This window comes from Marmota marmota, unplaced genomic scaffold (genome assembly GCF_001458135.2).
Source record: "Marmota marmota marmota unplaced genomic scaffold, marMar, whole genome shotgun sequence".
In the NCBI taxonomy this organism is placed as follows: Eukaryota; Metazoa; Chordata; class Mammalia; order Rodentia; family Sciuridae; genus Marmota; species Marmota marmota.
In genome coordinates this window covers 11,962,286-11,977,432 of record NW_025999942.1, presented here as the reverse complement: position 1 = coordinate 11,977,432, position 15,147 = coordinate 11,962,286, and the positions used below count along the sequence as shown (strand labels likewise).

Below are 15,147 nucleotides of genomic sequence, written 5' to 3'. Positions count from 1 at the left end.
GGGGGGGGGGGGTCCTATATGTCTGAAACTGGAGGAGTCGAGGAAGGAGGAGCAGCAGGGCATTCTGGGCGGGCTTCCTGGGATCCCAGCTCCTCCTGCATCCCCCACAGAGTCTCACACAGCTGCTGGATGGAGGAAGCAGGTCACAGGAAACACCCACCCTATCCGTGGAATCTCCTTTTTTCTAATTAGTAGCATACTTCTCTTTATTGGGACCCAATAGCACCCCACCCACTCATCCAACCATAGAACTCAAGACTGCCCACCCCTCTCCAGCCCTTGCTCTGCCACTCCAGTCCAGTGGCATGGACAGCAAATAGAGGCCACATTGCAAGTCCCAGTGGGTGCCCAGCATTGAGTAGGTGGACCAAATCCTCAGTGGCCCCGTAGAGGAGGCATTGCTGCCTCCCTGTCTCACCCGGCTTTGCCGTTGCTGTAAGAGAATCTCTGAGACTGTGTGACTTATAAAGAGTATAGATCTATCTCTTACAGCTCTGGAGGCTGGGCAGTCCAAGGTCAGGGCCTGCCTCTGGCTGTGTCCACTCATGGAGGAAGGTCGAGTGAGCAGGCGGGAGAGAGAAGGAAGAGGCCACTCCTCCTGCTTCAAGAGCCCACTCCCTGGTGACCAGTCCTTGCCCCAGCAGTGCATTGATGTGTTCACAGGGAAGAGGCCTCAGGACCCAGTCACCTCTGGAAGGTGCCCCAGCACTGTTGCACTGGGGACTGAGTTCCCACAGGTGAAGTTTGGGGACACCTTCAGACCATAGAATTCCAATCCTTTTTAACAGACTTTATTTTTAAGAGAAATTTGAGATTCACAGAAAAATTGAGTGGAAGGTGCAGAGACGTCCTGTGAAACTGCTCTCCTGCCCCACCCATGCACAGCCTCCCCCGTCGTCAGCACCCGTCAGAGTGGCACACGTAACAGTGTTGACCAGGGCACCTCATTGTCACTCAAAGTCCACAGTTTTCACTAGGGCCCACGGTCAGTGATGTATGTTCTGTGGGTCTGGGCGAATGCGTACCATGCACACAGCACCCTGCAGGGCACATCACTGTGCTCTACCTCTTCACTCCTCCTCCCTTCCCACCAGAAAACCACTGATCTTTCATTGGCTCCATAGTTTTATCTCTTCCGGAACATTCTGCAGTTGGAATCACACAGTAGATGGCTGGAGGGTGGCTTCCTTCCCCTGGTGATATGTGTCAGAAGAGGGTTTAGTTTCACAGTTCTAAGAAATAGTTTCCGGCCCTTGACACGAGCCATGAGACCTCTCTGATAATCTAGATGGGGAAGGGAATTCATGTGGGACTGTAGGGCTCCTGTCCTGGGAGGGTGGGCTGTGCCTCCCCCACGCCTTCTGGAAGCCGGCCTCTGGTTCCCAAAGGGGAATAATGGGTGCAGTGCAGCCTTAAGCTTGTTGCTCATCTATGGGACAAACGCTAAGCAGAAGGCGGAGGGTCTTCTTTGGCAGACCTCTAACTGGTGCACATGTCAGATCTAGAATGCAGGATTCTCTGCCTCTCGACCCGTCTGTGCAGCGAGTGAGATGTGTATGCACACCTTGCCTAATCAACTAGAAAGAGCAGAGAAGTTTCTTAATCCAGACAAAAATCTGAATTGTAGATTGCTAGGTTATTGTTCTTAATCATCTTGGATATCTTATGATGTCTATGTGAACCAGCTTTTCTTTTTTCCATTTTTTATTAGAGTTTTATAGTTGTACATAGTAAACTGGTTCATCCAGCTGATACATGCATGGAATTCGATTTCAGTTCACGATTCCCCGCTTTCTCTCTTCCTCCTCCCCTCCCCCATTCTCCTTCCTCCAGTAGAGTTCCTTTCGTTCATATATTAATTTACGATTGGCTCTTTATCTATGCATAAAGGTGACGTTCCCTGTCCTATATGCACATATGCACATGACATCATTCTGCACTGCCTCCCCTTACCTATCCCTTCACTCTGCCTCTCCACCATCTAGCTCTTCAAACAGGACAGTCCAGCGTGGGAGGGAAGCGTGAAGAAGAGAGGTCAGATGTGATTAATGCACACTGCATGATGAGTGGGAATATCACGTGAACCCATTAATCTGCACCACCAGTGCCTGTTAGTGGAACAAAGATGAGAGCTGAAAGAAAGTTCCAGTCACAGAAAATCCATCCTGCCTGGGGCGGTTCAGACTCAGCCCAAATTCCTCAGACAACATGGATTAGAACTCGGCTTTTTGAGGGCATGGCTCAGTAGTGGAGTGTGTGCCCAGCATGAGCAAGGTCCTGGGTTCAATCCCCAGCATGGGAAGTAAGGGTTGGATCTCCATAGTTGCTCACAGGGAGGTCCCCCACGCCCTCTCAGGGCTAAAGGAGCCAGAGTCAGTTTCAGGTGGTTCCCAGGGAGTAGGGCTCTTCTCTGCCCCATCTTCTTAATGAAGGAAGGATGATACAGGTGCTTTGCTATACATGCCGTGCTCCACGGGGTTTCTTGCATCATTTGTGATTGGCGCATGCTCTGTGAGTACCTTAGACACCCCTGTGTATCGGCCACTGCCAGCATCTGTGCCTACCAGGCATGGCTTCACTTCACTTCATGTTGTTGATCAGAAACCTTGAATACTGAGTAGTGAATCCATCAATTTTTATCTCATAGTTTCTATTTTTTTTGTCTGTTAAAATACATTTCCTTGAGTGGATTTCTGAACTGAGGCAAGGTTTGCACATAGTGAAATGGCGCGTTCATTGTAACACTTGCTGACTTTTACGAGTGCTCCCACCCACAGTTACAATGTCTATGATTTCTGTCAACCCATGGAGTTCCTGGTGTTCCCCCGGTCAGTCACCTCCAAATGCTGCTGTGGTTTCTGTTGCTGGGTGTGGCTCCTTGTGAGTGGACGCACACGATGTCACCTCTTCTGTGCTTGCTTTCTTTCTCCGACATCGTCAGAGAGACTTGGCCACACCACAGGCACCAACAGCTTACTCCTTTTTTTTTTTTTAATTGAATGTACCAGAGTCTGTTTATGTGCAAGTGTACACGAGCATGTGTGTGCATCCTCCACTGATGGCATTTCGGTTGCTTCAGTTTGGACTGTCATGAAGGGCCTCCATAAACACTCAGTTCCAGTGCTCCTGGGGGTGAGGGCTTCTGCTTCTCTTGGGAACCTCTAGATTATTCTTTTGGGATTTATGATAAAGTCCTGCCCCTCATGTTTGTTTTCTGGTGCGGGGAGGGAACCCAGGGTCTTGCACACAGTAGGCCCTGAGCACTCTACCACTGAGCTGCATCCCAGCTCTGCTCCCTACTGGGTCACAGAGTCATTATTCTGAGTTTTCTCCCACTGACTCTATGCTTTGCCTTCCCCATTAGACCTTGAATCTCCATATCTACTATATGGCATAAAGTGGGGTTTTAGCTTTCTTTTCTCCAAAATGTAAGACAGATTTTGCAAGTTTGTCTTTAGAAGATCCATTCTTTTCCAATTGAATTTAATTCTTTTTGTAGACCATGCACCGAGTGCCTGTACTTGGATCTGTTTCCTTAGGCAGCATTCTCCATGTCTGTGCAATTTCTTTTTGCTGCAGCCTTTCATGAGCAGCACACTGTCTTCTTAGTGTAACTGTTGCATGCTCAGTACCTGCTCCAGTGTCACTGTTAGTCATAGTCACTGAGGGAAATAGGAACCATTTGGAGGGTTCTCCAGTGGGGAGAGCTCTACACAGAACCGTGGGGTGGCTGGGATGAGGGTTTGAGAACTGACTCGGGAAGCTTGGATACCAGGAAGCTTTGTGAGTAGTTTCACATTCAAGCTTCCCCAGTGCCCTCTGCCAGGCTGCAGAATGGACACTAGAACTTGACACAAAGATGGTTCTGTTTGTCAGAGGAGAAGCCAAAGCCTCCTGGTCCTTTGGACAGCACCTGTTTTGCCACCAGAGACCTGGCAGCAGCTATGAGAGTCCCTCACAGCTTGGCGGTCCTTATGCCAGGAGGGCAGGGTGGTATTGACTCTGCCCAACAGTGTCCAGTTCACGTGTGCCTTCTCGCTGCTCCTCAGCATGTCGGTTAAAACTGGACCCATGAGCCCTATCAAAAGTGCCAGTTTGAACTGTGATGGGGCAACACTAAACATTCAGCTGAATTTGGTGGCTAAGTGTGACACCTATGCAGACAGTCTCCTCCAGCCAAGTACTTGCGCCGACCCTCTTGTGTGCTCTCCAAGTTTCAGGTTTCGTTCCTTTCTTGAGTTGTTTTTAGGTTGAGTTCTAGATGCCATACGTGATGGCAGTGAGTCTGAGGTCACTGTTTCTGGCGGCCCTTGTTGGGGTGCTGCTGGATTTTGTGAGACGACTGCCCACCAGCCTCACTGAGTACCTCGTCTCCACTGCTGATGGTCAGCGCCTGGGCTCCTGCCTGGTGATGCACCCTCTGTGCAGATAAGGACCTCCCCCGGCTCTACTGCCCACAGCACTCGGTCCTTTTCTTTTTTAATGTCATTTCGCTTCAGTATTTGTAAGCATGCTTGCCCTGTCCCGACCTTAGTAACTCTCCTGAAGGTGTTTCCACGGAGTTTGCTGTGTACTTGTGGCCCATGGCCTTTATCAAAACAAGAGCATTTCATGTTAGAACAAGCATGATGAGAACATTTGTGGCTAATGGGGGCTAAATCTTATCAAATGGATGTTTTAAACTATGAGACAACTTCACAATTTTTCTGTTAAATTAGTTTTTTTATGTTAATTGATTTTTTTGTTGGTGATGGTGACCTATCCTTGAATTTCTGGTGCAGAGCCCACTTGGTTGTGATGTATATTATTTTTGCATCTTTAGATTTGGCGAACTCTTGCTTTAGCAAGGATTACTGCATCCATTTTCATGAGCAAATTGAGCTGTGATTATTTTTCTTCTCCTTGCCTCCTTTTGGAATGAGATCATACTAATCTCATGAAAGGGTCTGACAGCAGTTGACATTTTCTACTGTCTGAAGTGCAACATTTTCCTCGTGGGCTGGATCCTTGAGAGCTCCTGAGTACACTTATGCACCACCTCCTGCAGTTGGTTTTCTTGGTGTTTGTTCCAAGCCGTGTTTATTATGATAATCTTTCGTGGTTATCCTCAGGCTGCAGCATTTGCTCTGAATTTTCTGCTTATTGAATTCCTTAGGTCCTTTCCCTTTCCCGTGGCTGGTCTTGCCTGGGCTGTAGCACCTTCTTGACAGCCTTCCTGTCTAATAGCTGGCTCTCCACCATGTTTATTTCTACCCACAACTTGCTCCCCATCCCTTTCCAGCTTGTTGAAATGAACTCTCACTTCCTCCTGGTTGGCCCCCAGGTCTTCCTTCTGAGTCATTTAGAAACCCGCCCTCACATTTTGCCTTGGCTTTGGTTCCCGGCACTTTGAGCTCCAGGAAGTCCCTCGAGGTCCTTACCGAGGGGGTGTGCAGCATGTTGCTCATACCCAGACACGCACCTTGAGTTACAGTTTTACTCTTGGTCTTTACTTTCACTTCAAAATAGTTGGAGAAGCGGGCGCCAGTGGCTGATGTGGGAGCTGCCCACTGAGACTTCCTTTATGGCTCTATGAAGTCATAAGTTAGCACGGAAAACTTGAAAAATCAAGAAAAGCATAAAAAAAGCAGAGTGTCTGAAAAAGTTCCCATAATCCCAAAACTTTGGCCAAGATACATTTTAAAGTTTAATATCTATTTTTTTAAATGATAAAGTATTAGCTGATTAATTAATCCAGTCAAACAATTTTTACATTATCTGAGTTCCTCTTAATAAAAATTTACGCTGTGTGTGATGAGAATTCGTATTCATTAGCATATTGATCTGACATTCCAGTTAGGTCTCTCCAGTGCCAAGAACTGTCAGATCCTGCTTTTTGATTTTAAACTACAAATATTCTTTGGTAGGTAAGTCACTGGACCCTAGTAACCATGGGAGAACTAGGTCACTGAGGGTAGGCACCTCCTGCCTCATGGTCTGCCCAGTGGGACAACCATCAGTGCATGGTTGTGAATACCATGCCAGCGCCACATCAGAACACTCCTGCTGGAAGCGAGACCCTGACTTCCTCTGCATGCTGCAAATCCTGCTGTCTGCTCAGGTGCCCTGCACGTCAATTTCCAAAACACTTCTGGAAGGTGCGCCAGTAACAGTCAGGGGTGGCGGGCGTTTCCTCAAGCTGCTCGGCACTGGGTCTCCGTGGTTGGTTTCTGAAATGTGCTCTGTATCAGCGGATGTTGGCCAGTGTTGAAGGACAGAGAACTTTGGCAAAAAAAAAAAAAAAAAGGTTGTGATGGTTGGGAAAGCTGGAGAAGGCAGGGAGGGCTTTGGAGGACAGGGTTGGTCAATGTGGAGGAAAGGTCAACGTAGCCGGAAAGCAGGAACCTGCACAGAGGTGGAGGCGAGGACCAGGGCTGGGGCGTGACCCGGAGGGCCCTGGCCTTCGTACAGGGTGGGTTCTGAGGGAGAGATGCACAGTGCTCACAGTCATGGTCAAATCTGGGTGCAATGACTAATAGAGTAGACTGTAAATCAGGGAGACTTAGGGGAAAAAGCATTCAAAGAAATGCTGCTTGGATGGTGGTAGAGTAGAAAGTTTGAGTAGCCAAGTCACAGGCTTTGGCCCATCACTAACCTTCGCGTTAACCATGCAAGTCACAGGATTTGTCTCACCTCAGCTTCACTCTTCAGATGACTTAGAAGTTCGCTCCCACTCAGGGGCCAGGACCCATGGGCCTTGCCCTGCAGGGCTGAGGACCAGCTGCTGGCTCTGTCTGGGCTATGGGAGAAGCCGCACCTTCCCTATGCTAGGGTCTCCATACCTTGCCAGGTGATTCACCTGAGCCCTGTGGAGACTTGGGAAATTTGCTGGCCTGGTCATGATAAACCCCAACCCTGGAGCCTATCTAAAATGTCGGACTATGGACATTGTCCCATTTGAGCTACGGCTTCGGTTCATTTCTGAACCATGTTCTGCTTTTGTGACTCCCTGTCAATGCAGAGAGAGAGAGAGGTGTTTGGCCAAAGGAGAAGATTTCCACAGTTAAGTAAGTTGGAGAAGGGAGTAAAGCATCTGGAGAGGGTAATGGTCTTCTTTTTCCTCCTATGTGTCTCCATCCAGCTGCCTGGGAAAGAATCCAAAGAAGAACAGGAAGGAAAACCGAGGAGTGAAAAGGAAACGGTGAGCAGAACTGTCAGGCATTTTTCCTGGGTTCACTCCCAGAGTCTCTGTCCACGGGACCCCTCAGAGCCACGGAGCTGCCGAGCCTTGAGATCACCTCTGCCCTGGGAGCAGGTTAGGTGACGCCTGTCAGCCAGAGAGGTGGAGCTAGTGCAAGTCTTGCTTCTTACTGGCTATTCGAGGAAAGAGAGGAGTCCCGGCCACGTGATGCATGCCTGTAGTCCCAGGGACCAGGAAGCTGAGGCAGGACGGTCAAAAGTTCCAGGCCAGCCTGGGCAACTTAGTGAGGTCCTGTCTCACAATAAAGTATAAAAAGGGATGTGGTTCAGAGGTAGAGTGTGCCTGGGTTCAGTCCCCAGCAACACACACACACACACACGCAGGGTTGTTAGCTGGAGTAAAGGGTGCTTATTCCCCGTTGACTGTTTGCACTGGGCTTCTTTCAGCCTATTTCTCATGGAGTAGCCAGGAGAACCTTTGGAAAATATGTCTAGTAACACCCTTTCCTTGCTTAAGACCATTGGCTTCCATTGCATCCAGAGTGAAGCCCACACTCCTCACCAGGACCCCCAGCTGCGTAGGACTGGCTCCTGTCCACCTCTCTAGACTCATTCCTCAGCCTCCGCCCTGTCCACAGCCTTCGGGACTTCTGCCTCCATTTTGTGTTCTTCAGCCATCCGGCCGAGCCTCCCCTCAGGCACTGGTGCCCTGCCGCAGTCTGGCTGGGCACAATTCAGGAGCCACTTGTCAAAAGAAACTAACTTTATTTTTAGAACCACACACGCCAAACAAAACAGCTCCTCAGGAAAATCCCTCAGAGCCCAACTGCCACCACCGGCTTCCCACAAGCCTCTCAACCTCCCCCCTGTCCATTTTTTGGCAACGGAGCCCGATGCCTTTCTCCATGATATCGTGGATAAACACCTGGTCCTTGATCATTTTTTGATAATGGAGTACCCTCTACGGTGGTTTGAGAACGGCATTCATTAGCCCAATGTCTCCCTCTACGGCATCGTGGGCAAATACCTGGTATTCTACNTGTTTTACTGCAGCTGCCACATGCCCCATCATTTCTCTTTAAAGCTACTCCTCCTGCTCGGGGGAGGGTGGGGGGGCTGATGGATAGGAGCGCCTCCTGGAGGTGCTCAATCTCATGCCTCCTCTGAAGGACCTTGCCGGCTGGGGTGCGTGGGGGAGTGGCTGTGCCTCTGCACCCACAGCTTCTGGCACTTCCACAGCCCATTTCCCTCTCCTGGCCCAGGTCTCAGTTGGAACTCTGGACTTACTTTGCTTCTTGTGCTTCATCTCCCTTTGCAGACCACTTGCTTTTACAGGCACCAGCCCTATGTGTCCCACTGCCTGGATGTACCAGTTGTCCCATCCTCAGTGGAAAAAGGAAGACAAGAGTGCACAAACAGCTCGCTGGCCTGCGATATCTGGCCCTGGCTCCCGGGCTCAGAAACACCTGATGGACTTGATGACCACAGGCTTCTGTATCTCTGCCGTCAGCTTCCTTCCTCATCATATCATCCTGGGTCTTGGTCTGTCTCTCTGGGGCAGATACTTCCTCCTCCTCATGAGGGCGGGGCAGGCTGCTTGCTGGAGGGCAGCTGAGGTTGGCAGCTTGGGCCCTCTCACCGCCTCTCACTGTGACTTTCTCTGCACAGGGTTCCATTGGTATGTGAATCCGCAGAAACAGCAGGGTGGTGGAGCCTGTCCTGTGACACATGCAAGCCTCTGGTCTCAGGCAGCAGTAATGCCGTCTGTGCAGAGTCTGAACCAGGGTTTCTCCTTCAGCCATTTAATTTAGGCATCAATAAGGAATTTAAAGAAGACTTTTGTTTCATAATCAATAGAGCCAGACCTGACTCTGAGACATGGTCATGCACAAAGGCCAGCTCCCAAACACACCTGCAGTCAGTCAGTCAGTACCTGAGGCCACCTTCTGCCAGCCCTGCAGTCAGTCAGGGCTGGAGTCAGGTGTGCAGTAGATTTTATCTTCTCCTTTTTCTTGCTAAATAAGTGAAGCCTTCACCTCAGCTGATGCAGCATTCTTGATTACAATCAGAGGATACCTAAATAAGACATGGCAGGCCTCTTTAGCCTTCCTCACACTGTTGAGGTCAGGAGCCAGAGTCCAGGAATTCTGCTTGCGCTGTGCTGAGGCAGACCGGGAGCCCTGTTACTCTCTCTATCCATCTGCTATCCACCTGCTGGGCCAGAGACAGTATTCTTCCTGGTTAAATTTGCAAATTCGTGCTCCTGAGAGGAGTGTAAGCTATCTACGTCTTTCTGTGTAAATTTTGGCTATTATTTTTTACCAGAATATCATTAAATTAATTCATAACTTCAGTCATACTTCCAATAAGGACTGTATGAGATCTTTCAATGCCTTTGACTTTAATTTTCATTTGTGGAGCTATAATTCGATAATATTCACCTTTTATGTATATAGTTTAATAAGTTCAGAAAAACATACACAGTCCTATCACCACCACAATTGAGATACAGTTACCTCCCTTTCTTCTCCCCTCCCACTTGCCCTCGGTCACCACTTTAGTAATTTCTGTTTCGCTCTTTGCAGGAAGTCATACATCACTGTTTTATCTTTACTGGAGTCTTTTATTTTTTCCCTAAATTGTTGCTATTCTAATTATTTTGAACCCCCAATTTTCTGTTTCTTTTCAGTCTTTCCTGTTAAGGAATGGAAAGATGAAAGAATATAAACTTAAATAATATTCTGTCTGTGCCACAAGGTCTCATTCATGTGTAAAAAGGTGGTCTCAAGAGGTGGAGCAGAGTGAGGCTAGTGAGGCTGGGCGGGGAGTGGCTGGAAGCAGGTGGCAGGACCTGGGATTGCAGTGAGGCAGGAGGGAGACCAACAGTGCCCAGAGAGAGGAGCAGGGGCAGGAGGGACATGGCGTCCGGGTCTGAAGGCTGGACGCGTGGGCAGTGGCTGCCAGATCAGGGAGTTTCCCTTTTGAGTGAAGGAGACGTGCGGGAACCACTGTGGGTTGGCCGCACTACTCTGAGTACACTAGAAGCCATCAGTCTGTGCTTGGAACAGGCGAGTGGTGATGTCTCAGTGAGGCCACTTCTAGGGCACACCAGCCTCCTCTCGTCTCAGGAGTTTGCAGGCTGTGTTCCCAGCGTTCAGTGTTGGGCTACATTGCCTTTCACTTCTTCTTGGATATGAGGAGCTCTGGATCCCAAACACCACTCTTACCGTCTCCAACACACCTTTCTTCTTTGCGCCCGGCCCGTGTGGCCTGTGCTTCTGCTGCTGCATGGGTTTTCTTAGTCCTCCTGGCCACTTGTGTCAGCTGGGAGTCGAGTCACCTACACTCTCTAGGTCCTCGTGTAACGTGGTCCTGCACTACCACCGGAAGTCGGGGCCGTGAGAAGCACAGCTCAGACCCAGGCCTGTCCTTTCCCGGGTGTCTATCAGGAGCTCATGTGGCAAAAAATGTGCTGGCTGGTGGCGGGTCTGCTGGCCTCAGGGATTTTGAAAATATATTCTGCACCTTTTGTTTCAGATAATAATTTTGAAGTGTACCTGCTACAGAGGCTTAGCTCATTACGTATTTCAAACACTCCCTGCCCTCGTCCTCCCTACTCCTCGTTACTGACTGACACAAATGATGCACTGTCTTTTCATTTCAGTTAGTTTCATGGTTTCTTTTGCTCTGCTTCACATGGAGTCCAGGCACCTTGGTGTGAAGGGTTCAGAGCAGCCGCAGGAGCCTGTGGCTTTCCATCTGGCCTGTCTGGATCCTTATTTGAGATGACCAAGGTGGTCTGCGGAGTCGTCCTCCGGAGGACTGTTGGTAGGGTGCAGGGAGGTGGTGGAGGAGGAAATGGCTGGCCACTGCCTTCAGCTAGTTCCTCTGGGTATCTCTGCCCCAGTGTCACAGATCAGTCTGAGTTGGTTCACTGGGGCTGTCACAGAAAGTGCCACAGACCAGGTGGCACAGGCCACAGAAAAGTGGGGTGGCATAAACAACCTCCCCATAGTCCTGGAGGCCTGAAGACTGAGATCAAGGTGTCATTAAGGCTAAATCACAGCTCACTGTCCTTGGCTTTTGGGTGGTTGCCATCTGTGTCATCTTCCTGTGTCCCAGGGTCTGCTTCTAATAGGGATACCAGGCAAATTGGAAGAGAGACCCTTCACAGGATCCTGTTTGCGCAGAATTTTTACTCTGCAAAGGCCCACAGCGTTCTGAGGCCTGTGGACAAAGGGTTCAGCCCTCATATGAAACTTGAGGGGAACGCAATTTAGTTCAAAGCACAAGCCAAGAAAATCCAAGCACATTCCTGGGAATTTGGAATTACTGCCACTGTCTGGAACTGACCCCTAGACAGGGATTGCCCTACTGGATTTAAGTGAGAGTGGAAGCCAACGCTAGGTGCCGACCATGCTCACCTGCATTTGGGTGGGTTTGGGATTTGCGGCCAGACCCTCAGAACTTGGAGAGCAGCAAACTGAGCTCTACCATTCCCAGCTTCTTTGCCACCTTTCCCAGAGGTTTGCATGTTGCAGACTTCAAATGTGGCTGCACAGTCATGTTCATTTCCTTTTTCTTAAAAAAACTCACAGGTTATATATTCTCAGAGGAATAACATGTTTGACAGTACACTTTTTCTTTTCTTTCTTGGTACCGGGGATTGAACTCAGGGGCACTTGACCACTAGCCCCATCCCCAGCCCTATTTTGTATTTTATTTAGAGACAACTCACTGAGTTGCTTAGTGACTCACCATTGCTGAAGCTGGCTTTGAACTTGCGATCCTCCTGCCTCAGCCTCCCGAGCTGCTGGGATTGCAGGTGTGCGCCACTGCACCCGGCAATACACTTTCTTTTTTGGTGATTCTCGGATCATATTTTTATATTCACAGCTGTGTGAGTATCACGCCATTCTCCAACTCCAGGCTCGAGTGTGTGTGTATGTGTGTGTGTGTGTGTGTGTGTGTGTGTGTGTCTGAGGGTGTGGAGGGGCGTGCGCTGGGATCGGCTTCCTTTGGCCGGCTGCTCTGGAGCACTTCTTCCTTTGCCCCCCCATCTCTGCACCTCTCTTCTGTGAGCACTGGCTGCTTCTGAGGTGCAGATCAGCACAGGTGGTGCCTCGGCTGCCTCCATACTTCCCTTTAGATTTAGGGGGCTGGGTGGAAAGGGAATAAAGGTGATGTGTTGGCAGCCCATCGTCCCTAGGCCTTCTCTCGGTGTCCCCCGTGAGGACAACCTCCACTTCTCTCACTGCCGGCCCACACTTTCTAATGTGTGCCACTGTAAGTCTGTGAGAACTTGTGGGCCCTCTCAGCACCTGTAGGATTTGCAGCCCCATCATGAAGAGCAGAGAGGTAAATGGCCAGTCTCCCTGGAGTTGTCCTCATTGCCCCTGCTTATGTGTGTTCTCCCTGTGTGTGGCAATGTGTGGTGTGGTGATGGTAAGTCCTGGGACTCCCAGCTGGGGCACTCTCTGGCTCCTGCCCTTTCCCGGAATCCCCCACTTTTCCGAGGGCTGGGGAGACAGGCTCCTAACTGCACTGCCCCCGTGAAGGGCGTTGGAGGATCAGAGGAGACCCGGGAGCTCCTCACTATCTCTTTCCTTGCAGGCAGGAAGTGGCCATGGTTGAAGGAGAGACTCAAGGTCAAGATAAGAATGGTAAGTCATTGCTTTCTAAGGTCTTTGATAGCAGGGAGGTAAACCTAAACATCCAGGGTATGGATGGTCCCTTGGTGTTAGAGGCAGCTGTTCAAAGTCTTGCCTTTTCAAAACCAGATCTCACTATTCTTCAAATCACAGTAATATTTGTACTTGATTTACTTTGAGCAACACTTCATAAACTTACTTGGGAGGTGATTAGCCAAAAACCTATGGATTTTAATGTATATGTTATCGTTTTAAAATAGTGCCAGCTTGAATAATGTTTATATATTTGTTTTTAAATAGTGTCAACTGGTGATGAGAAGTATATTTTTCTTTTTTCTTTACTCCACCTGCCACACCGTTGAGGGTAGTAATTATGTAATTATTCAAAACAAGCAATTAAGAATAACAGCATTCAGTCCCTGAGGACAGCTATGTCGTAAAGAAAACTCTAGTTTTCTTCTATTCACTCATTTTTTTTTGAGGTATAACTGGCAAATAAAAATTGTGGGTGATGGTTTGATGTACGTGCACATTGTGATGACGCCACGTCAAGCCAGCGGGGAGGAGAAGGAACACGCCAGCCTGGTCTCCCGCAGTGTCAGCCACAAGCACTGCTGGGGCCCAGAGCTCACTCACTTGCAGCTGGAGCCTGCACTGGGGACAAGCTCTCCCCTCCTCACCTGCAGGACTCCTCCTGCGTCTTGCCTCTGGCCAAGGGGAGCTTTGCTCTTCCCACTCCCTACGCCTGGGGCACTGGGCCACCAGATACCATTGCCAACCCAAGCAGGAGTCCCCATGGTCATCGCATGGGAAGTGTCACCTGACAGTGATTTCAAGTGCAAGTGCGAGTGTGGTCGTAAGGACCATGGTGCAAAAGCCATTTGTACCCATGTTTCATGTCACACCTCTGCCCAGTCCAGCTGCTGACCTCAGTCTGGATCCTGATTGCCCTGTCTCTTGCCCCTCTGCTGTGGCTCAACACCTCTCTCCTGAAGCTGCTTCCCTCTGAGGTCACACTACCTTGGGACCCTCCCCCACTGCACTGTCTTGGGTCCAATCTGAAATTGTGGTGTTCCTTAGTGGTCCATCTTTCAGTTATTTTATTCACCCCCCCCTGCACACACCCCAGTGTGTGGTCCTGGGAATTGAACCCGGGGCCTCACACACTAGGCAAAGCATCTACTGCTAAAATACACCTTGGCACCAAGTTCACACATTTTATTTTAAATATTTATTTTTTAGTTGTAGTTGGACACAATACCTTTATTTTATTTATTTATTTTTATGTGGTGCTGAGAATTGAACCCAGGGGCTCACACATGCTAGGCGAGTGCCCTACCGCTGAGCCACAGCCCAGCCCCCAAGTCCACACATTGTATTGATATTTTTAATGGAACCACATTTTGCATTTTACTAAGGTAGTACCTCTCACTCTGGACCTAACTTCAGCTGGTGCATGGCTTACTAAAGGGCTCACCAGATAGTGCACTGCTTTTGTAAAGAGAGCAGACAGGCTTGATTTGATGTGTCCATCCTGAAGTAATTCAGGGGACGAAGCCCGAAGAACCTTCCAGGAGGGCAGGTCCTTGTTCTCCTTGGGCATCAGGGCTTGAAGTCAGCTAAGGAGCCTGATTCCTCTCTTCCTGGATCTGTCGCTTCTGTCCGCAGGGCTGTGGACCATCAGGGCGTGGAGATGGAAAGGGCAGCCTTCCTGGAAGTCAGATTTTGACCAAAAGATGGAAACTGATGGAGCCTGTGGTGCACACCAGGGAAGCGGGGCTGGCTCCCTGCATTTGAGAGCAAGTGCATATTAGACGTTTGCATATCTTGCTGGGTCCAGGAAAGAGGCTTCATCTACACTGAGGTTTCCATCTAGTGTTTGTGAAAACTTAGACCCAACCATCTTTGCACAGGTCAACACAAGGGAAGTTAACAGGGGAGGCAACTGAAGTCATTAATCTCACATCTTTGTATAGTCACCTTCCTGATTACTGCAGGGAGGTCATCCTGCTGCAGGAGAGGCAGGGTGATGCTGCTCCCAACTGGTCACTGGTGGCTATCTTCCCTGTGATGTCCAGTCCTGGAGAAATTCACAGGGTATGTTGTTGGGCCTTTTCAACCCATATGAAACAGATCCAGGAACAACTGTATTTGTCCCACTACCCTAAGGAAGGGTTAAGGTGCAAAGCAGACCTTCAAAGCAGTTTCCTTGGCCCTTCACTCAGGCCTTGAGTCACAAATTGAAAGCCATGATAATACCATGTCCTATGTTTCCATGCTCTGGAAGAACATGGATCACAAATAGGCCATACTCTCC

General features: G+C 49.4%; 1 protein-coding gene across 3 annotated transcripts in view; it reads left to right on the top strand.

Moving 5' to 3' along the window:
- Positions 1 to 15,147, top strand: part of Gcsaml (germinal center associated signaling and motility like) — a 33,714-nt gene that overhangs the window by 10,717 nt on the left and 7,850 nt on the right. For 2 of the 3 annotated variants that reach the window (XM_048801332.1, XM_048801330.1), the window contains exons 2-3: positions 7,121 to 7,180; positions 12,793 to 12,842. In XM_048801332.1, coding sequence (XP_048657289.1) covers positions 7,121 to 7,180; positions 12,793 to 12,842 — 110 coding nt within the window. The remainder of the gene's footprint in view (positions 1 to 7,120; positions 7,181 to 12,792; positions 12,843 to 15,147) is intronic. The other variant, XM_048801333.1, reaches the window with a different exon arrangement.